The sequence below is a fragment of the Ciconia boyciana genome, chromosome 3 (assembly GCF_034638445.1).
Source record: "Ciconia boyciana chromosome 3, ASM3463844v1, whole genome shotgun sequence".
Classification (NCBI taxonomy): Eukaryota; Metazoa; Chordata; class Aves; order Ciconiiformes; family Ciconiidae; genus Ciconia; species Ciconia boyciana.
In genome coordinates, this window is record NC_132936.1 from 36445257 (window position 1) to 36470461 (window position 25205).

Here is a 25205-nt window from a genome sequence, read left to right on the forward strand (position 1 = left end):
CGAATGAGTATACAGAATGGAACTTTGCTGCATAAAAGCACTTAAGAAGGGATTGTTGTCATATCAAGCATCCAAAGAAAAATGAGCTTGTCTTTGTATGGAATTAGTACAAAGAAGCTTCCTGGTAACATTAACAAACAGGAAACTCGACAGATTTTTAAAGCTCTTGAAAATAGTCACAAACCTTGGTTTTGTCTGGCTGATGCTGGAAATGAAGAATTTCGGAGACTAACTTGTCAGTCTTGGCTTTGTAAACTGGTCTGGTGACCTACAACAGTTTAAAAAAGAAAGAAAGAAACCAAAACACTAGATTAGTTATTTCACTAAATCACAAAAAGCACCCTGATAGGATGGACCACCAAAGCCATGCAAGAGAGCTGTAAGAAAAGCAGTTCTACAGTCCTGTTGTGAAATCTACGCAGCAGTAGATGTGGAAAGCAAATAAATGAATTAGTCTTTTTAGTTCTGAAATTGCCAAGCAAGAGATTAGAATCAGATTTGATTTAGTTGTAGAGTTAATACACGAAGATGGACCTGTTATTTGAGATGGGGCCATTTGTTGAGGGGTAAGAAAAGTATTTCCATGCATTTTACCTCCACGCTGAATTGCGTTTTCAAGTTCATGTAATGCTTCGTGATCAGTGATCTCTGAGGAACTGACACAAGCACTTACACTACAAGCCGTATGACAAAAGCTAGTTATGGGTTCATCGTGTTCAAAAGCAGGATTAATCCTTACAGCATTCTCTGAATTGCAGCTGTTGAGAGTAGAACTTCTACAACGCAGAACATTTTTGTTTAGGTAAGATTTTAAATTGCAAAAGAAAATGGGAATATTTTGAAATGTGAAGAAAAAGATCGTGAGCAGCTTACTGCAAATTAGAGTTTCTTTTGCTTTTTCTTCTTAACTTAGTAATTAAAATGATGAAAAGAAAAACAAGGCTTAGTAAGCCAACAATGAGAGGTTTAAAAATGAAGGGTTGTGTGGGTTCTGGAGCAAATTTTGCACAGCGCTGTCCTTGGTAAAGCTTGTGTCTACGTACAGGGCATCTAAAATAGGGAGAGGAAGAGAAAAATATACAGAACTTGAAGGCAGAAAATACAAAGTACCTCAAATGAAAACAAAGGAAAATCTGCAATTAAATATGAGCACAGTGTTCCCAATACAATTACTTGTTATGTGTCTGTATGAAATAATGTGATTGATAATAGAGGAAAGAAAATATTCTTAGATACATAAGAGTGAGCGTTAAACTGATACATTCTTTGCCAACCTACAAATTGTAAGGAAATTATGCATTTGGAACATCTCTGACAAATTTCTAGCCCTGCAGGTAAAGTTGAAATAACATTTGTGGTTTAGAACCTTAGAAGTTCGGGTGTGTTTTGGCGTAATGTCTAAACACATCTTTGAAGCCTATACGCTGTTTATGAGTTATTTTAATCTGAGTAGCAAGGTCTGAAATAAGAGTTCTACTACAAATAGCTCCCATTAAAGCACGGGAGAAATTGCCATATTTTATATGAGAACACAGGGGTTCCAGCTAGGGGAAAAACTAGCGTGATTCTGAGTAAATTCACAAGCAAAATGAGTGCTTAACTAAAGCAAATAATAGGCCATAATTTTCTCTCTGCAGACTGTACAAGTTTGCCAAGCCGTCAGTCTGAGACTGGTGGTAAGTTTGTTTGTTTGTAACTTGCTATAATTTGCAAAAGTTTCATTTATTATTTTTAACACTTTTATCATTCCAAATGATGGCTTGGTTATTACTGTACATCAAGTCAGGGCTTTTCTGAAATGGAAAGGTGTTATTTTCCTTAGTGCGTTGATGTTGGAGGAGTAGGCTATACCCTTTGCTACTTGAGTAAAGTTTTGAAGAGGACCTCTTTAGCTCACAGGCTAATTTCTACTACAAAATACTGCAGCTGCACTACCGTGACTCTGCAAGTCAGAAATTTAGCAGTAACTGTGGTGAATTCAATATAATCTTCTATTATAACTTCTGTGACGCCCACTGCAGAAAATGAATTATGGCAGTTATGTTGTTACAGTGAAATTATCATATGAATAATTTGCTCAGTAGTCTTATTTTTTGACGTTAATCCTAAATACACTAAAAGATGTATCATTAACCTGGTAAAGTCAATATTAAGAGAGAATAAATAAGTGCAAGAATTGTAACTTGTCTCTTGCTTATACACATGGCTGGTCAACTACCATGTGCCAGTCTGGTATACAGAGTTTCACATAATGCCCTGGATAATCTAGACTTACAATAAGATGAAACCTGATACTTTTAAAAGAGAATTAATATGTTCAAGTACTGTGGTAGTTCTCAGTACCAGCTTAACACAATTTCATGTAAAAATCCTTACAGAATGTGTTTGCAGTTACGTGGAGCTGCTAATCTTCAAGTCTTTCCCAGAAAGCCCTGAAAGCAGCCGCAGCCTTCAAGTGCTTTATTGGGTGGTCTGGAACCAGAATAGTGTTCATAGGTGTGTTTATAAGAATATAGATTTCCTTTTTAATACAACTTAGAGAAAAATAATTTCTTAAAATACTACTATGTAATCAATAGCACGAATGTGTTATTTCATTTTTCCAACATGTATTTGGAAATCTGAAAAGAATGCGTGGTTTTGTACTTGTCATCTCTGCCAGTGATGCTGAATTTGTAATAAATTTCTAAAGCATCTCTAGAAAAATAACTAGATCATGACGTTCTATGTGTATCAACAGGCAGAAATGGATTTATTGATAGTGAGACTATTTATAATGAAGAAGGGTGTTGCAGTGTGGCTTAAAGTGGCTGAATGTTGAGGTCTTGGCTTATTAGCATAGTTTATGCTGTCGAAAAGTATATATTCAGCCCTGCTTGTTCATACAATAGACATGTCAGGGGTCTGTTAACAGAATTCATGTTAAGCACCATTTATTTACCTGCAGACAGCTCCTCTTCCTGGAACTAACTCACATTTCCCACCATTGACGCAAAGATGGGGTTCCAACTCACACAGGCTCCGACAGGGTAATCCGTCTTGGCTTGTGTAGCCAGGTTTACAAAGGCAGTCAGCCTCTTTTGTCCACTCGTTCATTATGCATTCGGAAAACTCGTCACATGCCATGAATTTGCATGGGTCTGCCTGATCAGCTGTAAAGGATGGGTAAATCATTAATTGGTGCATTACCCCGAAGTAACTTGGCAGGCTTTGTGGCAGCTAGAGAAAACAAGTCACATTTACTGGCCTGTTACTTGTGCTTGTTAATAGGAGGATATGGTCTAGCATAAAAGGACATACATCCTTTCTGTAGATGACACAGCAAGCATGTAAACTTATATTTACTTGTACATTTGTTTACCCCATCACTGCAATTTCATTTTCATCTCACTGACAAGGATTTTCACATTTGGATATTTTTACCCTTTTTTACTGTAAGTAACTAGTTTTATACTCATGGATACTATGCAACAGCCCTGCATATGTGTAAGAAATAGTTTTGACTATAATAATCTTAAACACATAATTTAGGACATGTCAAGGGGAGGGAATCAGATTATTGAATATTGCACAATACTATGAGGACTGCAACCTAGAAATACTGTCTAGAGAAAATACGTGCTTGCAGAGCTTTTTTGGAAGTGATGTGTTAGCATTGGGAAAACTTGCTTGCCTTTTTTTTTTTTTTAATATTAGTAAGGGATGCTTCTGTGAGATTAAGGGAAAATGAGTCTGCTGATGTTATAGGAAGGCCCAGATCAGAGGCAGCTTAGCTAAATCCTAACTTCACCTGTCACACAAGTCGTCTACTCCTTTCCCATTCTCTGCTTCTAACTAGAAATGAAAAAAAGACCCAGAAGGAGTCATTTTAACCCAGTGCTCAGCCCAGCTGTGTGCTGATGAGATGGTAAGGAGGGGGAGCTGCATCCACCAGACTTGTCTCATGGAGACAGTTTCCTGCATACTATGGGGTAAAGCCCTTAGATAGAAAGCAAAAGATGAGAAACAGACCAGGGGATAAAAATTGTGTTCCCCCCCAAAAAAAAAAGAGTGTACAAAGACAAGAAAAAAGAGCACAGGAAAGGAGAGCACAGAGAAAGACATGAAAGCAGAGGTACAGATATGAGCTGGGCTACGCAGGACAGCAGTGACCAGACCTGTTCAAAGGAAGTTTGCACACGTAGTCTTAGCTGTAGAGAGGAACTTGATCTCAGGTCTGGTCTATAGAAATCAAAATCACCTAATACATCAGTGTGGAAGAAAACCAGCCCTTTTTAGTTATGTGGGCTTAAAATTTCTTAAGAAGAAAAATCTGTAGTTTAAAAAGAAGATTCATACTGGATATTGCAGCTAGTACCCGTAGGTGCTATCTGGGCTGAGAATTTTCTTCTGGAGCCCCTTCATGGCCCTAGATGGTCTGTAACACCAATTTCAATGAAAAATGAGCATCGCATTCTTTATAGTAGTACTGGAAATCTCAGACACACACTAGGATATGCTTAACAGGTAGAAATTAATCCAGCAGAGCTGTTCAATTTTAACCCCTCTATAATTCCATGGCTAGTTCCTTTTTTTTTTTTTAATTTAAGACTAGTGATTATTAGCATGCTCAATTTCCCTTTGCTATATACAATGTGCATGTTAATTTGGGATCTACTTTGCTCCTGGACTGTAAATGTAAGTACATGTGAACTCTAACAACTGGGCCTCAAAGTAATGCAATAAATTACAAGGTAACTTTATTGTCAGGCAAACTCTTGCGTATATGTAAAAAAAGTATATATATTTCCAAGTATTTTGCTGTGGTCATTGATATTACTGATTAGGAATTACAAATTTTAGTCCCTAATGAAAGAAAAACAGCTGGCAAATCAAAAGGGGGTAGTAGTTCTTACAGATTTCTTTTCTTATCCCACACAGAATTGCACTCCAACCAAAACCAGAACACTTCTGAAGGAAAAATGGTTAATAAAAGAGTTTGTACAATTGAGTAACTGGTTAAAGCATTAACAGCTGCATTAGCTGCATGTCTCCTATAAGTCTCTCCCCAGTTTGATGGTCACAGTTTACCTTCATGTTAGTGGAAATAAAGGCTGATACTGCTAGTAAGGAGACACAGGCTCTGCGTAAGCATCACCCCGGGTTGTGTGCTACAGCCCTGCAGGTTTCAGAAGCTGAAAGGTCTCAGCGCATTTCTATTTGGCAAGTAGAGTTCGGCATGAGCATTTCGCTGGGTTAGAGGATCATTTTTGAGTGATAATGTTTCATTTTCCTTAATAAAGTGTTGGGCTACATATCTGCCATACTTTGTCATCTTTTCTGTGTTTTCACTTTGTTTAGATTACAAAAAAAAAAAAATGCATGCAGGTATTTTTAAAAGCCTGCTATGTTATTCTTTATGGTATTATTTATGATCAATGCAGTCAGTCCTTTGCAGCTGCTGAGTCTTGGTATGTATTTTGGATTGTCGGTTCCCATCAGTGTTTCAATGTGGTATAACATTATTACCACTAGATGGCTCTTACTTTCACAATAAATAGGAATTTGCTTAGATTACCTTAATTTACTAAACAGGTTGGGGTTTCTTTGTTTGTTTGTTTGTTGGGCTTTTTATGAAGTGAAAAGACAGTAGGGCTTTGAAACACCTGTATGGGAATATACTGGCTTTCTAAACATAATTTCTTCTATTTTGACATTTTACTACTGCTCATAAGCCTTGAAAGAACAGCTGTCGCAGCAAACTCATTGTGATATAGTTTTCTTGAATTAATGTTGAAATACCACATCAGTAAAGCAGCTGATATGGATGAAGATGAAAGATTTTAAAGTTTTTCTGTATTTACATTTTAGCAACTTTTTCATTTTAATTTTTATTTCATGAAAATTTACTACTGAAGCAGAGAACGTGTGGTAGCCCAAAGTTCACTCTTTCTAGTGAACTCATTTATTACTTTATTCAGCGAAACATCAGTTTATCACGGCAATATTTGACAGTTTAAATACTGTGATTTTATTAACTTTCTTTACCACACACTACCCATTCTCTTAGTGGCCACAAGGAGTTACTTAAAATGAAAACAGATTAGAAACTGTCTCCATGAATTGTAAATGGATTTTTTTTGTTCTGGAATTGTCAGAGATCTGTACGAAAAAGACAGCTTAACCAAAACTGCTAAAGGCATCTGCATGCTAAGGTATTGATATTGTTCTTCTCCATGCCAATGAAATTAAATTCAGCCCTGAGATAATTACCAGAACCTGAAAATAGATCCAGGCTTCAATTTTATAAAAATATAGTTTTTGAAATCTTTAAGCTTCTGACATTACAGTAGTGTCCAGATATGTCATTACTGACTTTCTACTGTTTAACAAAGACTACAGGCTTATTTGAAAGGTATTAAATCAGGAGAGATTCTGGAATTACAGATCTATGGATTGCTGCATATAGTAATGCTCTGGTCAGTGAGTCTCTGTAGAATCCAATTATTCCTAGAAATTATCTCCTTCTGTCTTGAACTCTGTAGCCTTTTAAAAATAGATTTAATGATGCTCTAAATTATAGTTTGCTTACAACATTGCAAAAATAATCAGAAATTATGTTTACATACTCAGGCGCAAGATTTGCCTGTCACTCCTGTAAACTGCACATGAGCATTCTTTACACCTGTCTTCACCCAGCCCTTATTCTAGAGAGTTTTTAGTTCCCTATATATGGCTCTGAAAAGCAGTTGGGGTACGTGCACAGACCAACACCTCCACCCAGCGTTTCATTATAGTAGGAAAATATGTCTGCAGATAATTTGCAACATCTTGGATTTTCTTATGACTCCTGATCACTGGGAGGCTATTGCTAATATTGTTATTTCCAAAACTAATACTTCTGAAGCTGTAACAATCTGGAAAAGATTATCTGCTTGGTTTTGGTTTTGCACATACATTATTAATCTTACCTGGCTCAATGTCCAGGGAATAGCTGTCAATCTCCAAATTGAGGTGTTGGGCTGCAGCATCACAGAAATCTTCCAAAACGCAGTGTACTGCTTCTGTGATATTGTATGGCACTGTCCTGGCAAATTTCATTTTGCTATTCACAATCACACTTCCGTTCCTGAAGTTAAGTATTTCCAGGTGCTTAAAACCTGTAAGGTTGGACTGAAGGTATGGTAGTAGCTGCAAAACAGAAATTTGCCTTTATTTTAAATTACTGTCAATGTCTACCTGCTATTAATGTCTCTTATAGTCACTTGTCATTATTAAGTACACACATCACACACTTATTTCTCTGAATTTAATACAATTGTTAAACTCCATCAAATTCACTTTTCTGTTTAGGACTATCTTTTTCTGGACTTTTGCATCTTTCTCAATAATGTATTGAGATGGATGGGCAGCAATTTCCCCTGTAATGAAATGCACAGCGATTGGGGAGTTTATTCATCTGGAAGAGAAAAAATAATCACTTCACTCAAAAGCCAACTTTAATTATTTTCAAATGTTCAATCCAGGCAGGTTAGGACATAGCATAATAGGCATGTTACTGAGCTGACCTGCTGCCCTATTGTACCCATAGAGAAAATCCATATCTAATCACGTTCCCCCTGCTGAGCTATGATATATTTTAAAAGGCCTATTTTTAAATGTGGCATGTAGACACAAGCCTTAGATGTAATCAGCACAGCTATACTGTTGACATGAATCTAAGAAAAAGCCAAATAAATTACATGCCAGGCATATATTTGGAGTCTCTTGAACAAGTAAAAACTTTCATCACTGACTTCATAAACTCTTTCTTCATACTCTGAAAGCATCCCAGGCTTATCTGTCCTTTAAGAATACAGCTTATCAGACCAAATTGTAGTAGAGTCTGATATTGTTAATACACTGTGCTCTTCAGTGTATTTCTTTAAACTGTGCCCGACTATTGCATATGCTGTTCAAGTTGATTTTCACCCACCAATTGCATGAACTGTTGTTCTAGTGCTTTGTATTCTGGCGAACTCCTGTTGAAGAGGTCATCAGAAAAGTGCATGTTGGTTACCCTCAGGCTGAAGAAAACCACTAGCTCTTTGCCTTTGGCTGCAGTTGTCATGGAGCTGGTAGTTACATACTTCAGCGTAGGAGCTGGGGTGGCTTCTGCAGGCTCAGTTGTCAGCACTGAGATATAACCGCTGCCATGCTCCATTTCATCCAGTGCTGCTGTGCTCATCACACTGATGTGATCTAACTCGGCAGCAATATCCTGCACCCCTGCCCCGGTGCCATCGGGAGGAATGCTCTCGGATGCGGGCACCGAGGAATCTGGTACTTCAAGGGACTGTTCGATGATCTGAGAGTGGCTGTAGGATGGGCTGGTTGCTGCAGGCAGTGGTGCTGTTTGGTCTGACGGTAGCATGTCTGTAGTAACATCTTCAGGCTCTGTGGTAGAGAGATCACTTGAACCAATAAAGAAAGGCAACGTTTTGTAAGTGCTGGCTGTAACTGAAATGTCATCGCCTGATGATTCTGGTTCATCCATGATCTTAACTGCTGCAGAAAAACAGGGGAAAAACAAATAGCTATTTTGAAAAGCAAGCATAACAAACATCAAGCATGGAAACAACACGTATATTGTATTTCCACTGAAGCATTTTTAAAAACAAGCTTTAACGCTATCTAAACATGAAAATGTTATTTCCATCACCAAGGAACGACTACTGGAATAAAACACCTCATCCAAATGTTTGAGTGATGGGATTTCTGTGGGTGCTGTGTTTAAATAATAATTACACTTGGTAAATATTTCCTGAGCCATTCCAAAGCGCATTCTTGTTTTGAAGGTACATAATCACACTGTCAGTTTATATTGACTGAAAGAGTAGATCGTAGCTTTGAGCTGTCTGGTCAGATCAGTTACATGCTGGAGTCATTGTGTTCCCCTCTGCGAGAGGTTAAAGCTATTATTTGCCAGTAATCATAAAATGTGGTTAAGAAAAAAAGTACAGCCTCTTCAGATGCAAACTGTGTTGATTTACCTAAAAGACAACAGCACCAGTGAAAACAAATTCAAACCTTAAGGAATCATCTGCTGTGCCTGAAGCAGCCATTTGATCCAGATGCTGAACTTCTAGGAGGTCTCCACTGGGGCTTGGTGTGAATCTAGGATGTGTGATAGCTGTAGCTGAAATCCAAATCTAAAGCATGATGAGACTCTTCGAATTTGGCTTGCAGCTACCTGGCCACAATGGCTTCGCAGAAAACGATAGTCTCCAAGCACCAGACATCTACCCAAGCTGACAACTTTGTCCTTTTCCAGTAATACATGTATGTGGGCTCTTCACGTGGGACTTTTAGCAGCCCCCTGCAGGCAAAATCACTTCTCAGCTGATAGGAAAGATGTTTTTCTCCAGTTGATGAACTCTTCCATTCCCTACGCACTAATTTCCTCCCAGTGGCCAATGAAAGTACTAAGAGAGAGCAAACTTTTGCATTAGGAATAACCCCTACTGAAGAAGATGGCAACTATGCTGTCCATGGCATAGGAGTTGCCCGTGGATGTTCTTTGTGTCCCTTTCCGTTTCCTTGCTTCTAAATGAATGAGGTCCAATCTTCTGCTTATTGTATTGCTGTTTTTAGAAACAAATGTACATTTTCAACAAAGAAAAGCTTAATACAGGATAGCTGACTATTTTCTTGACACTGTTAATTTAACAGCACGTACTAGCTCTTTGCTTCCTCCCTACAGATACACCACCTTGGTCTAATGTGGATTATTTTCTATATAGCCATATATAGCTGCATTCTGCTAAGCTGACCATACTTCTCAAAACAGCAAAGAATTGCTCTAAGGCATGGTGTATGGTTTTACTAGAATTAGATGCTTGAAAAGAATTTTCTCCCATCTGGTTACCACTTTGCGTAAACTTATGTTAAGAGCTGCTACATATATATTTTTTCCCCTTTATAATTTGCTTCATTATGTATGTTGTAGTATATGTATGGTGATTCAGTGATAGTAGTGTAAAAAGATAAATAAAACACATGCTAATAAGTTAATAATATAAAAATAATAAATAGTATCATATATAAACATATCTAAAATTAATGTATATAAACAATAAATAGTATCAATAGATACTTTGCCATCCAGAGGGACCTGGACAAGCTGGAGAAGTGGGCCCATGTGAACCTCATGAGGTTCAACAAGGCCAAGTGCAGGGTCCTGCACCTGGGTTGGGGCAACACCCAGTATCAATACAGGCTGGGGGATGAAGGGATTGAGAGCACCCCTCCATAGAGGGACTTGGGGGTACTGGTGGATGAAAAGCTGGACATGAGCCATCAATGAGTACTCGCAGCCCAGAAGCCCAACCATATCCTGGGCTGCATCAAAAGAAGCGTGGCCAGCAGGTCGAGGGAGGTGATTCTGCCCCTCTGCTCTGCTCTGGTGAGACCTCACCTGGAGTACTGCGTCCAGCTCTGGGGTCCTCAGCACAGGACAGACATGGACCTGTTGGAGCAGGTCCAGAGGAGGGCCACAAAAATGATCAGAGGGATGGAGAATCTCTCCTGTGAAGAAAGGCTGAGAGAGTTGGAATTATTCAGCCTGGGGAAGAGAAGGCTCCAGGGAGACCTTATTGCAGCCTTTCAGTACTTAAAGGGGGCTTATAAGAAAGATGGGGACAGACTTTTTAGCAGGGCCTGTAGTGATAGGACAAGAGGTAATGGTTTTAAACTAAAAGAGGGTAGATTTAGACTAGATATAAGAAAGAAATTTTTTATGATGAGGGTGGTGAGGCACTGGAACAGGTTGCCCAGAGAGGTGATAGATGCCCCATCCCTGGAAACATTCAGGGTCAGGTTGGATGGGGCTCTGAGCAACCTGATCTAGTTGAAGATGTCCCTGCTCTTTCAGGGGGGTTGGACTAGATGACCTGTAAAGGTCCCTTCCAGTCCAAACCATTCTATGATTCTATGATTCTATGAATAGTCATAAAATAAGTAAAACACATAATAGACTGACCAGTGGTTAAACTATTGAAGTAGGTTGTAAGAGAGTTAGATTTACTTTTTGGTTCCTCTTCTAACTCCTCAGGAGTCTTGAGAACACACGTTTGTGTGGTATTGATCTCACTTCTAGAAGGCATTTAAAAGTGAGATGCATCCTCTAAGTCAGTCATCTTTGTTCCCTTTTTAGTCAATAGAGAGACATTTATCTCACATGAAGAAAACCATCCAGTCATATGCTGGATCTTTTGAAGTGCTTGTATCTTTCCGTTGACTTCAGAACATACACAACGAATTTATGTAAGATGCCTGATTTTCCCCTTACGTAGTTTCTGTTATCTGTTCAGCTCCTTGTGGCATTATTGAGGTTCAGTGATTTCTCTGAGGTTGCTCAAGTATTAGAGCAATAAAGACTATTACAGTTTTTTGAAAAAGGGAAACACATTCCATTGTGTCATAGTTTGACACTACCAGCAGGGCAGTGTGGTTCTGGCTCTGGTGACGGGTCAGTGAGTTTTACTCTGGACTACCAGTAACATGGTGTTACTGGAGTGTTCCTCCTCCCAGTCTCAGTTCTAAGGTTTTCCATTTGTTACAAGTGTTTCGCATGCCTTGGCTAAGGGAAGAACTAGGGGTTTTTTGTCTGTTCTACAGGGAAGTGAACTTCTAGAAACAATGTCCAAAAATAACCTGGGTACTCTGAAGCAGAGCTCCTCAGATAAAGCAGCCTGGAAGGATCATTGCTGCATCTGCTTCTATTTATGCAGTCACTACCTCAGTAACTAGTGCAAATGTTATTCCATTACAAATAAACCTATCCGAAAGCACAATGTATTTTAAGACTGTTTTTAACAGATATTGAGTAACAGATGCTAACATTGTATTTCAGCAAGGTGCTGAGGAATATCAGGCAAATTCTTGCTAGAGCAGAGTTTATCACAGCAGCAGTGCATGTTCTCATAGCTACACATGAAAAAGCATTCTAGAAACAAGATGTGGACTACTCTGACAGGGTTAATCAGGGAAAGGACACCTTCCACATTGCTGCTTTCTGAATGCACAAAATATTGCAAGTTTGCAAGGCAACTGCCTGCAAGATGCTCCCCCTCTTTTGAAGACCAGGTTATTAGCTACTGTTACATGTTCTCACAGGATTCCCTGTTACCTTGCAGCTGAAAGTAGAGCAGTCACCAAAGATGCTTCTTCCAAACAGTTCCCAAACTGGGCTGGACAACTGATGATGATGGACAAACATTTTGTTATACTTTGGCACATTGGAACAAAGCAGTAGGAGCTGGGTGCCAAGGTTTTCCAGAGACCACGTTTTAGGGGAGGCAACTGCAAAGCAGTGGCATGCCACAGGGTATGCCTATTTTGCCCTTAACAGTAGCTGGCTGATAGTAAGTTATTGAGGATCACTCATCTCTCTCAATATTTAGTATCCCTTTCCCGTACTGGACAAGGCAAATTTCTATAGTTAGTTTTGTTGCCTTCACCTGCATGCATGAAAACATTTTCCCCCAAGTGCCTCATTTTAACTGGCAGAATATTTGGAAACCAGAATGATTTAGATGACAAAAATTCCCACTTGATAAGAGCCTATATTTCCCCTATTTTGGGTTTGATATTTAGGGTTGATTTCTAATCCCATATTTATCATCAGTGAACTCACTGAAATCAGTGGAACGGTGGTAGCATAAAACCTGAGTAAGTGGGATCAGGATATTTGTATTTGCCCTGAGGATCAGGAGTGCCCAGTCCTATGGCCCTTAGGGGAAAAGCATTCTGACAGATTATAAAATAGGTCCTTACCTTTCACCTGATGAGGTCCTCCCACCTCCCTCCCACATCCCCTGTGGCTGTTCATGACTGAAGTGTACAAAATAACAAATGAGCCTATAGTACTGGTGATCCTGGAAAAGACTCTGAAGTAGACTGCTAAGATGAAGCATCCGTGTTGGATGGGATGCGGAGAAAGACCAGGTGCAGCATTCTCCTTTACTGCAAGGCCAGACTGTGGTGATCTGGAAGCACAACAGGACCACAAAGTGAGTGCAGCAAATTCCCATTTAAACTAGCACAGTTGTGTGGTCTCCTTTTATTTGTTCTGATATGTAATTTGCACTGCTGACAGTATAATACAAGGACTACAGTCCTAGTCCTTCCAGTCCTACAGAGTAGCCAAAAAACAATAGCAAAGTGCTGCATGGAACCCGGGGTTGTGCATGCTGCAGGTAACACCAAACACTGCACCACAGCTTGATGCCCTAATACTTCATTGAGAACTTGAGATGCTTTTCTCTTGGCATGTCCTTGTGTTTCTTGTGTAATCAAGGATACGGAGAGATTAGAAAACCAAAGCCTAATGATGTTCTCTGTTTACAAAGCTCTTGCTGTTACTTGTTACGCTGATAAGGAGTGAGAGTCACTTATTAGTTAAGGGAAGTCAGAACAGATTTCTTAGCATTAGTGCTTGAGGCATTAATGCAGGATGATCTACTGATGGGATGAACCTGCAGCTCCACAGAGCAACCTTCTCTCAGCATGTCAACACACACTCGAGCATATGATCATGATGGTATTTGTTAGGCAGATTATATTTTAGAAGGAGGTAGCTACAGGAGAAAGAAGTACTGAAATGGCTTTGAAAGCAAGTTTGAAGCAGCAAGTTTGAAGCAGAATAACCATATATATATTACATATTTGGCATACAGTTGTGTATACGTGTGTGTATATATATAGTCTGTACATAGACTATAAAGGTCTTCTGGCATCCTCTTATTACAAGCAAAGTAACTTAAAAGGCCTTGAGGACATACCAAGATGATCTCCATGCACATATCACCTGTTTTCACAAGCTGCCAATTCTTATCACTGTCTCTCCAGCTGAGATAGACCGTGACTGACCACGGAGGTGGTGTTAGTCCCCTGCACTGCGAAAGTAAACGGGCTCACCTAAAAGGCTGCTGAGCGCTTACTGGAGCACAACACCAGTCCTGAACCCAGGGGTTACTGACCCCTTCTGTTGGTTGCACTTTGTCTAACGCATGTCATGTTACTGCTGCAAGACTTGCCTATACAAGTGACATGTTGAAATCAGCAGTAAAATTATTTGCAACTGGTTTTGCCAAGCTTTTCCACTGTCTACATGAGACTTTGATAGAAACCAATCCTAAGGAGTTAAAAACTATGGATGAAATAAAGAAGACCTAGACATTTGGAATGATAAAAAAACCAAAACAAAACAAAAACCAAACTCTGTGCATTTAAAATATTAGGTTTATATATAAAACCAATATCTATTGTTTTTCAGACCAGATATAAGGAAGAAATTTTTTATGATGAGGGTGGTGAAACACTGGAACAGGTTGCCCAGAGAGGTAGTAGATGCCCCATCCCTGGAAACACTCAAGGTCAGGTTGGACAGGGCTCTGACCAACCTGATCTAGTTGAAGGTGTCCCTGCTGATTGCAGGGAGGTTGGACTAGATGACCTGTAAAGCTCCCTTCCAACCCAAACTATTCTATGATTCTATAGGCGCATATATATATATATAATTTTGAAATGGAACACAAAATACACTTAAACTGGTTCATCATAAAGCAATTATTTGTAAAACTTCACCCAGTTTTCCTTGTAGATGAGATTTTTACAGGAGAAGGCTAGAAAAAACACAGACAATTATTTTATGAAACCTCTAAAAGTACAAACACTGAAGATTTAGACATTCTTAATCTCAGCATATTTCATTTCAGCATACAGTTTGGTCTGCAACACTATTGTTCAGGTATAGGGAACCCACAGAGAGCACAAAATAAGATGCTAAACTCAAATATAGCCCCAGAGTAACCATATTGAAGGTTAAAAAATGGCATGGAATTAAGAACTGCTGTCAGCAATAAAAAACTCAGCTCTAAGTCTGAGCCAGCACTTATCCTCCCACAAAGATGTTCACTGAACTCTCCAGATGTTTTTTTGTATTACGTGGACAAGGCAGGACAATATTGTACTGAGGAGAGTTTTATATCTAAAATTAAACTGCTGTTGGCAAGGATGTGTAAACACTAAATTAAAAGGCAATTTTCTGGGCGCACTGTTATATTAAATCTTTGTAAAAAGAATGCTGCATGCAGGCATTGATTCCCAACTGAGGGAGTAAAATACATAGGTTTGACTTATCAGAAAAAATCAACTGCCATTTCAACAACTTTATTTTAGGTATCTAATTAGTTGGTCCTCATACTTTTTTAAGTGAGGCAAACCCTCCTAATTGACCACAAATAAGGAATTATTGTTTGGGAAAGGTCAAATTATCATGAAACATTTTTCTAGTGGTTTTTCTTTATAAGCAGGCCGAGAAGGTTATACATTAAGAGGTCCTGGCATTTCATTTCATTCATCAGCTTAATAAGTACTGACATTTCCTATTGGCAATAGACAAATTTTCCAAGTCCACAGACAGATATTGTTCTGTATATGAAAGTTAGAGTATTACAATGTATATGAATATATTTGTATACATGCTGGCTGAAGAAAATAACTAATAAAGGAAAAAGTGTGCAATGAAGAGATTGGTCCATAATGCAGGGTAAGAACCTCCTTATGGGCAGCTCTGCTGATATTAATACCGGATGGACTGGTACAGCAAGTAGCTGGATTCAAATTTACATATTTTGTTGGTGTCTGAAATGCTACAAAATCCCTGGATGCCGTACCATTGTGTACGAACAAATAGATAAAGTGCCGAATTTGTTTTTGAGGGCTTTCATTTTTAACTAGGGCACAAGTAAGATGAGGATTAAGAGAATTAAAAGAAGAGGATCATTAACCTAATGTGTCACAACAAATGTCTCGCAGCACATAATTACTGATTAAGTTTGTCTTTTTAACTGTAAAGCCAAGCCAGAAGAGCCAGAATGATCTATGGCTGTCATTCTGTCTGTCTATATGAATTCTCCAGAAGCCAGGTTCAGTGTCCAGTGAAACCAACAGAATTCCTTCTCCACTGACTCCAACGAACCTCAGTTCACCAGGAGTGAACCCCATGTCTTATCCATCTCCAGTACTAAAAATTCTTGTATCTCTTGACCTTTTTTCCTTAGCATCCTGGCTGAAACTTTTTGAGTAGTCTAATTTTTCACAGAACAGCCTGATAGCTGCAGCTCTAGCTCCACTACTATGTAGTGCTCTGTGTAACTTATATCAGAAGCCTTCAGTTTATTCTGAAAATTTTCATACCTTGCATCTGTGCTTCGTCATCATGTTCTCACCACCAAAGGTACAAATAAATGTCTTTCTGACATGATGTCACAAGAGGAGTATGTTCTATCCTAATAGATAGAGCTACTACTACTTAGTACTGATAATCTCTCATTATTGTCAGAACAATTCAGTTCTACCTGACACTCTGAAAACTAAGAGGATAACATAAAATTTGCAAAATCAAGACCTGAAAAGCTAAAACACTGCAGAATTCAGGGTGTTGAGCAACTACAGCTTACTAATCTTGTCTATTTTCTTTATGAAAGAATCTTCCAAGAGTGCTTCTTTAGCTGGGCTCCACACACTGGCATCGAGGCCCACCTTCTATTTGGTAACAACTGGACAACCTGGACAACCCTGTTTTACTGACTTTCATGCTTAGCTGAGTAATTTGACCGAGGCAACAGACTGTGTGTTTGATTTGGGACATTTACTCCCAAACAGAGTTATGACATGGCCCTCATCTCACTTTGGGATCTTTACCATGATTGCTTTTTTTGGAGGTCAGTAGTGTTATATACTTCTGCAATGACTGAAGAAATAAAAAGAAAAGAATTCTTCACTTGTTCCTCAAAATCATTAAGAACAAAGCCAAGCCTTGACTACTTTTACTCCTCTGCAACTTTTCCCTCAGTGCAGCTAATTCTGCCTGAGAAACACAGAATGATGCATCACACAACAGTCTGCCCAGAAAATTTTCACTGATGTAAGTTAGGTGGTCTTACTCAACTCACACAAAGTTTTCAGTACAGGGCAAGAATTCCCTTTATGGAATGCCTGAGGGTTAATATTTTCGTTGATCCATCTCTCCTGTGGAAATGCAAGCTCCCTTAGCCTTCATGGAAGTCAGTCACTAGCAAAAGGGAGTCACGTCTGCCTTCAGCAATTTCATGTTTGGTCACTGTACCTGTAAGAGCCCTCTGAAATATTGGTTTCTTTTGCGATTACAAATTCATTTCTTCTTTGATTATAATTTTCACATACATCGGCCAATGCGTGGCTGAAAAATAGTAATTCAGCTTTCCATCTTCTGTTTTATTAAGGACTTTCTTTACTTCAATTAGCTATCTGCTAATACTTCTCTCATTAAAGCTTTTTGTATGTTTTTTGAATAAGCCTACTTCTTTAAAGCTTTGAAATAATGCAATAAATATATTTAGTATATGACTTTTTTAACTTTTGCAGCTTCAGAGTAGTCATTTAAGTACAACAGGTGGAAATACGATAGATATTCAATTAATTGGGCAAGCTTACTTTACAGACCTGTGTCAAATTAATATACTGAGAGACTTGACTGTTAAATTTTAATGACTGCCTTTGGCATTCTCATGTTTCAGCAGTTCTAAAGGATTAAGCATTTCAGAAACACGTAAGTACTTTGAACAGTACAGGAGTAGCTGGTGTTTAAAGCATCCCCAAAGCTCTGAGAAGCACTGTTTGACTTCATTCTGCACTGAAACTATGTAATGGAAGTATCTGCAGAAAAGAGACTGGAGAGCAATCAGTGATAATCTCTTAAACCTGGGCCTGAACCATCATCCACTACAATCTCTCCACTGACTTCAAGAGCTGCTGCACCTGATTATGGTCATTGTTCTGCCTCTCTACGTTAAGACTTGGAACAGATGCAGAAACATCCATTTGCCTCAGCACTCTTCTGACCACAGCAGAAGCAAAGTCAGTATTTCTATATTAATTGCTTTAAGCAGTTAACAGTATTCACACTCGTAATTAAGGGGTTATAAAGTTGGATGTTAAGGCAGTATCTCTGTGTTTTATAAGAATGCTATATAGACAGGAGTATAATTAGATACTGTGTATGGCCAGTAGGTCAGTGGTGGGTTATTTCCATAACACAACAAGTCACTTTTACCATTTACAGAACCTTTACCTCTTCTGCTACTGACATTGCCAGATAAAATGACATTCTAGTGCTCAAGCACTCTAAAAGTCAGTTTTCTGATTAAAGTCCTCACTAAAGAAATGATTCAACTGAGATTAGAATACTCTTGTGAAGTAGGGGAATTAGTAAGTACATTTACAATGAAAACATGTTAAAAATGCCAGAGACTGCTGTGACTATTATTTATTGTAAGCTATTTCGTATTGAAGTTCTGCACTATTTGCTACCATAGTAAAATCATATTAAAATATATCTTAAACAAGTAAGATACCATGCTCAAGTGAGAAGTCTGGACTTGATTGGTATTCACATCAACGAATTAAATAGAGAAGCAAAACTGAGAAACAGTGAATTTACAAATATGAATACACTTCTACAAAGGAATGGAATAAAAGCTGAATAAGAAACACCTTGCTTAAAACCGTAGCTTCAGGAGAATTCTTATTCCCTTATGCCTGTTGTTGACTAGTCTATAATTAAATTTGAAAAATTTGTTTCATCAGTTTAAAATAAAAATATCTGTGTAAAAATAACCTAAAGCTTTACGAACACTGGAAACATAAAGAAGCATCCATCTAAATGTTGCAAATACTCCTGCATGCCACTGTAATGATTTTGGAGCTCCCCAAATGGAGAACTTGGAACCTAGAATACTACATTTGATTTATTTTACTTTAGAATAATTAGAAAAAAAATCTGACAGGTTACAACACCTGTCCTTCAGAACTGAAAGTACCCTCCAAATCCCTGCCCACTTTCTCTATTTTTCTCAACAGTGTGATAGGGAAAAAAAGAGCAAGCTTTTGTAGGTGATGGGACCATCAGACAGTTTTGTAGTATTGAAGTTTATTAGTTTGCAAAATGGTAAAAACAAAATAGAAGTCACATGATATAAATTCAAGTAATGTGTTGACCCAAGGACCTAAAAACAGAAAAGACAAACATGAAATTAGAAAGTTAAAATCCATGACTCTCTTAAAATCTTGTCATCAGATGAACACTTTAAGACTTGCCAAGAAAAATGAAAACACTGAATACACATTTTTTTTTCATACTATATAGTCACTTGTATGTGAAAACCATGGAATTAATAGAATGAAAGTCACAGAATGAGGAGTATTTTATTCTCCTAAACTGTTGTGCCTTGGATGTAGGTAATCTGATTTTTCTCATAGTTTTGGAATGGAACAAATGACTCTGTGAGAGAGAGATGGACAGAGATATTTAACTGGGAAGATCCTGCTGCTTTTGCACTATGTTGCATTGTAAGAATACAATTCAATTTTATTAATATTGATAATGATTTTGGACCACATGCCTTAGCACTGACATGGCTTGTTAAATCCACCCATCATGGCTGGATTCTGAACCTGAGCAGCTCATAATAGCCAGAGCACTGTTGTTAAGGAGCAGGCAGTTTAAAGGTTAAAACCAGCAATAACTACACAGTACAGTAAAATGGATCCATACAGCCTTTAGCTGTATGTTTGCTTTCCCTAAGAGACCTTCATATAACACTGGGGTGCAGAAGTCTTAAGACTTATGCTAGTTTCTCAAAAAATGACATTTAAATAAATATTTGGGAGTATTCTCATGTAAAACGTTTGGATTAAGGTACATGGATTGCATTTAACTTTTCTTAACTGTTGTTGGGTAGCGGTGATAATACAAAGATGAAACATGATTTGTTACTGTAACAAAAAGAGTCACTGATTCTAGAACGTACAGATATAATGGAAAACTAAAACAAGGAAAAAATAACTAGTTAGCTGTCTGTAAATGACCATGCTCTCTTCACATGAAAGAAATACTAGGTATAACTAGTACTAGCCTTACAATAGTTTAAAGACAAATTGTCAATAAAAGAGGAGAAAACTAGATTGTAATGTGTCTGGACAAAGAGAAACCGATACTTTCTCATTAGCCCTTCCCAACAGAGGAGGAAGAATCTTTTTGTTTGTAACTGCACCTGATGCTGAGTGTATTCTCTTCTGCCCTGCCATGTATCGCCAGCAAAGTTGTCTGTCCTGATGCTTTCAGGCATGCATTCTCCTCAAGCCACACTACCTTTTTCTTTATTGGAGCTTTGCAGTATCATGTAGGCATATTCTGAAGTTCTTCAAGAATTGTTCAGCATAATTTTGATTTATATTATTTCACTTTAGAGTGGCAGTTAATGCCCAATTCTGAAATGAGGAATAAGATATTTAATAGGGATGAGAATGGAACTTCTTAATGATCTAAGACAAGTTTGGCCAGGTCTTCAGCCACTGTTCTAGGTTACATATACATTTAGGGGAAAGGACTGAAGTGTATTACTGCTGCAGTATTTTTCCAACCTCACTCCTCCTGATCTCTAGAAAAATAAATCAAAACAATGGCAAGTTTTATTGAAAGGTATTGCTTAGGAATTGAAATCCTCAGGTATGAAGATGTCATTCATGAGTAATACTTCTTGTTTTCTCAGTCAGCCCCTGACAGGTTTTGATATGCCAACAATACCCCCTCCCACTCTGCTTGAAAGCCCATCATTCCAAACTGCATGGCAATAAAGATGGTTATTAAAGGAATATTTGGCCGTATATAAAATTTTGACTGTAAACTCAGTTATCTGGTATTGTGTGCTGGTTTTGTCTGGGGTAGAGTTAATTTTCTCCATAGTAGCTAGTATGGGGCTACGTTTTGGATTTGTGCTGGGAACAGTGCTGATAATACAGGGATGTTTTCATTACTGCTGAGCAGTGCTTACACAGAGTCAAGGCCTTTTCTGCTTCTCACCCCACCCCACCAGCAAGTAGGCTGGGGGTGCACAAGAAGCTGGGAGGGGACACAGCTGGGACAGCTGACCCCAACTCACAAAAGGGATATTCCATACCCTATGACGTCATGCTCAGCATAGAAAGCTGGGGGAAGAAGAAGGAAGGTGGGTGACGTTTGGAACGATGGTGTTTGTCTTCCCAAGTAACCGTTACGCGTGATGGAGCCCTGCTTTCCTGGAGATGGCTGAACACCTGCCTGCCAGTGGGAAGCAGTGAATGAATTCCTTGCTTTGCTTTGCTTGCATGCACAGATTTTGCTTTCCCTATTAAACTGTCTTTATCTCAACCCACGAGTTTCCTGACTTTTACTGTTCTGATTCTCTTCCCCATCCCACTGAGGGGGAGTGAGCGAGCGGCTGTGTGGTGCTTAGACGCCGGCTGGGGTTAAACCGCGACTTATTGGCACCACTATTCTACAAATATTGTATTCTACAAATATTGTATTCTACAATACTTTAATTTAAAAAAAAATCCACCAATGAGGGAAGAATGAAAAAGAAACCTAAACACGTAAATGCAATAAAATGAACAAGAAACAAATTCATTTGCATCCAGGCTTGGTTTAATCATTTTCTTACTGACACACATAATGATCTTACCATTCTACAGAATGAAAGTGAAACTTCTGCCTCCTAATAAATTACACCTGGCTATTGTTGCTTGAAATTGTGTTTAGTCCTTTCCTCTATATACCTTTCTATAAAGTTACATTGAGAAATCAATGTTAAGAACGTATTGGGAAAAAAGCTATCTTCATCTTCAACCAGAAGTCAGAACTTTTTTTTTTCTTTTTTTTTTTTTTTTTTAACTGCAATATGCAAATATATGAGATCTATCCTGGCAAGAGTTTTGCACAGTCTAGATTTTCACAAACACAAACCCCATTAAATTTAGTATAAATGTTATTGCAAATTTGCCTTCATTTAAGGGGTTTTTGTCTTTTTGTCTGTTAGTTTTAAATACTATGGCATCTTTCAAATTGAAGAACATGCAGCTTAATTTGATATTAGCATCAGTACCATCTATGTGAGGCATCTCAGGTATGGCTGAATCAAAGTTGGAAGGCCAAGCCCTCTCTGTAGCTAGCAGATAGAGGTATAAAACTCCATCCAGAGGTGTGATTCAGAGCACACAAGTTACAACTTGCCTATAATTGCCTAGTACAGGTGCCATGACTTATCCCCTAACAAGGAATTCACTATAGGCGTGGCAGTTTGCATGGTAGTTCACATGGAAGGGCATGCAGGAAGAGTGCTGAAGCTTTGCCAGCCTGACCAGGGAGCAATGGTACCCACCTGGCAGAAAGCCATGGCCTCTCTAAGCTCTGCACCCACCACAACGGACGCAGCTCCCCAGAGCGAGCTCTGGTGGGAACACGCTGTCACCCAGGTGTCAGGCTGCAGGGTGTGCCCTGCTCTTCTGCCAGTACCAGACAGCAGCAGTGAGCACAGCCGTGGGAGGTGCGCCCAGGTAGAGGAACTCCTCTGCTTTGTGACAGAGCGCTGGGAGGAGGTGAGTAGGTTGAGGAGTATCAAGGAGTGCAAGAGAGAGATAAACTACTGGAATTGCACCCTACCTTCCCTGAGACAGGCCCAACAGGCAGACAGGACACGTGATATGGAGGATTCCCTATCCTCTCTCCGCCTGGCTGAACACAGTGACTTAAGGGATAGGGGGCAATGGCGACAAGTTCCTGCCTGACGCAGCAGGTGCATGTCCTCTGTGACTACCCCACCTTCCCAGGTGCCCTTGCATAACAGGTATGAGGCTCTGCAAGTGGAACCGAACAATAACGAGGATTGATGGTTCATCTAGCTCGGAGGTGTTGCTGAGGTTAAGTCAGCCTATGCCTTGCCTCAAAACTGCTTCCATAAAGAAAAAAATGTGTCACTGTCATAGGAGACTCCCTTCTGAAGGGAACAGAAGGCCCAATATGCAGACCAGACCCACTTCTTAGGGAAGTCTGCTGCTTCCCTGGGGCCCAGGTTAAAGATGTGAAGAGAAAACTTCCTACCCTGGTACAACCCTGTACCCTTCCCTGGTACAACCCTCAGAGTATTATCCATTATTGGTTTTTCAGGTAGGCAGCGATGAAGTTGCGACAAGATTGCCCTCTCCGAGGGCAATCAAGAGAGGCTTCAGGGCCTTGGGACGACTGGTTAAGGGATCAGGAGCACAAGTAGTGTTCTCCTCTATCCTTCCAGTTGCAGGGAATGATGAGGGAAGAAACAGGAAGAGCCAGAAGATCAATATCTGGCTCTGAGCCTGGTGTCACTGGCAGAATTTTGGATTTTTTGATCATGGGTTGGTCTACATGACACCAGGCCTGCTGGTGCCAGGGTACACCTGTCTCAAAGGGGGAAAAGGATCTTTGCAGAGGAGTTAGTGGGGCTCATTGCAAGAGTTTTAAACTAGATTTGAAGGGGGAAAGGGATAAAATCAGGCTCACTAGAGATAAGCCTGGGGGAAGCACGCCAATGTTTGCAGGACGGTGTGCTAGCAAGGTCTAGTGGAGGTAGGGGATGGAGATCCATGCAGCAGCAAAGACACAAAGGTTATTGACGTGTTAGAAACCACGGAAGCACCTGAGAATGATGACGTAGGAACTAGAGCTTCTCTCCCCAAAAAGGTGTCAGGATCAATAGCCCAAGTGAAGTGCATCTACACCAATGCACACAGCATGGGCAACAAACAGGAGGAGCTGGAAGCCATTGTGCAGCAGGAAAACTATGATATAGTTGCCATCATGGAAACATGGTGGGATGGCTCGCATAACTGGAGTGCTGCAATGGATGGCTATAAACTCTTCAGAAAGGATAAGCAAGGAAGGAGAGGCGGTAGGGTAGCCCTGTATGTTAGGGAGTGTTTTGAGTGTCTAGAGCTTAATGATGGTGATGATAGGGTTGAGTGTTTATGGGTAAGAATCAGGGGGAAGGCCAACAAGGCACTTATCTTGTTGGGTGTTTGTTATAAACTACCTATGAAGAGGGATGAAGAAGGATCATCCCTCTTTGTGGGATGAAGAGGCAGATGAAATATTCTATAAGCAGCTGGGAGAAGTCTCTCAATTCCTAGCCCTTGTTCTTGTGGGGGATTTCAGCTTACCAGATGTCTGCTGGAAATACAGTACAGCAGAGAGGAAACAGTCTAGGAGGTTCCTGGAGTGTGTGGAAGATAACTTCCTGACACAGCTGGTGAGTGAGCCAACTAGGGAAGGCACCCCGCTGGACCTGTTGTTTGTGAACAGAGAAGGACTTGTGGGTGATGTGACGGTTGGAGGCTGTCTTGGGCATAGTGATCAAGAAATGATAGAGATTTTGATTCTTGGAGAAGTACGGAGGGGGGTCAGCAGAACTGCTCCCTTGGGCTTCCAGAGGGCAGACTTTGGCCTGTTTAGGAGCCTGGTTGACAGAGTCCCTTGGGAGGCAGTCCTGAAGGGCAAAGGAGTCCAGGGAGGCTGGACATTCTTCAAGAAGGAAATGTGAAAGACACAGGAGCAGGCCATCCCCATGTGCCGAAAGGCGAGCCGGCGGGGAAGAAGACTGGCCTGGCTGAACAGAGAGCTCTGGCTGGAACTCAGGGAAAAAAGGAGAGTTTATGACCTTTGGAAGAAGGGGCAGGCAACTCAGGAGCTCTACAAGATGTTGTGAGGTTCTGCAGGGAGAAAATTAGAAGGGCCAAAGCCCAACTAGAACTTAATCTGGCTACTGCTGTAAAAGGTAATAAAAAATGTTTCTATAAATACATTACCAACAAAAGGAGGGCTAAGGAGAATCTCCATCCTTTATTGGATCTGGGGGGAAACATAGTGACAAAGGATGAGGAGAAGGGTAAGGTACTTAACGCCTTCTTTGCCTCAGTCTTTAATGGTAAGACCAGTTGTTCTTGGGGTACCCAGCCCCCTGAGCTGGAAGACAGGGAGCAGAAGGAAGCCCCCATAATCCAAGGGGAAATGGTTAGCAACCTGCTATACCACTTAGACACACAGAAGTCTATGGGGCTGGATGGGATCCATCCAAGGGTAGTGAGGGAGCTGGCAGAAGTGCTCACCAAGCTACTTTCAATCCTTTTATCAGCAGTCCTGGCTAACCGGGGAGGTCCCGGTTGACTGGAGATTAGCAAATGTGATGCCCATCTACAAGGGGGGCCAGAAGAAGGATCCAGGGAACTACAGGTCTGTCAGTCTGACGTCGGTGCCGGGGAAGGTTATGGAGCAGATCATCTTGAGAGCCATCATG

The 25205-nt window shown here is 39.9% G+C and overlaps 1 protein-coding gene across 1 annotated transcript in view; it reads right to left on the reverse strand.

The window, feature by feature from the left end:
- Window positions 1-236: 236 nt before the first annotated feature.
- IMPG1 (interphotoreceptor matrix proteoglycan 1) overlaps window positions 237-25205 on the reverse strand; it is a 67478-nt gene continuing 42509 nt past the window's right edge. The window contains exons 14-19 of the mRNA XM_072857852.1: window positions 7955-8526; window positions 6951-7170; window positions 2942-3152; window positions 874-1050; window positions 595-776; window positions 237-268 (exon numbers count right to left, since the gene is read on the reverse strand). Of these exons, the coding sequence (XP_072713953.1) occupies window positions 237-268; window positions 595-776; window positions 874-1050; window positions 2942-3152; window positions 6951-7170; window positions 7955-8526 (1394 nt within the window). The remainder of the gene's footprint in view (window positions 269-594; window positions 777-873; window positions 1051-2941; window positions 3153-6950; window positions 7171-7954; window positions 8527-25205) is intronic.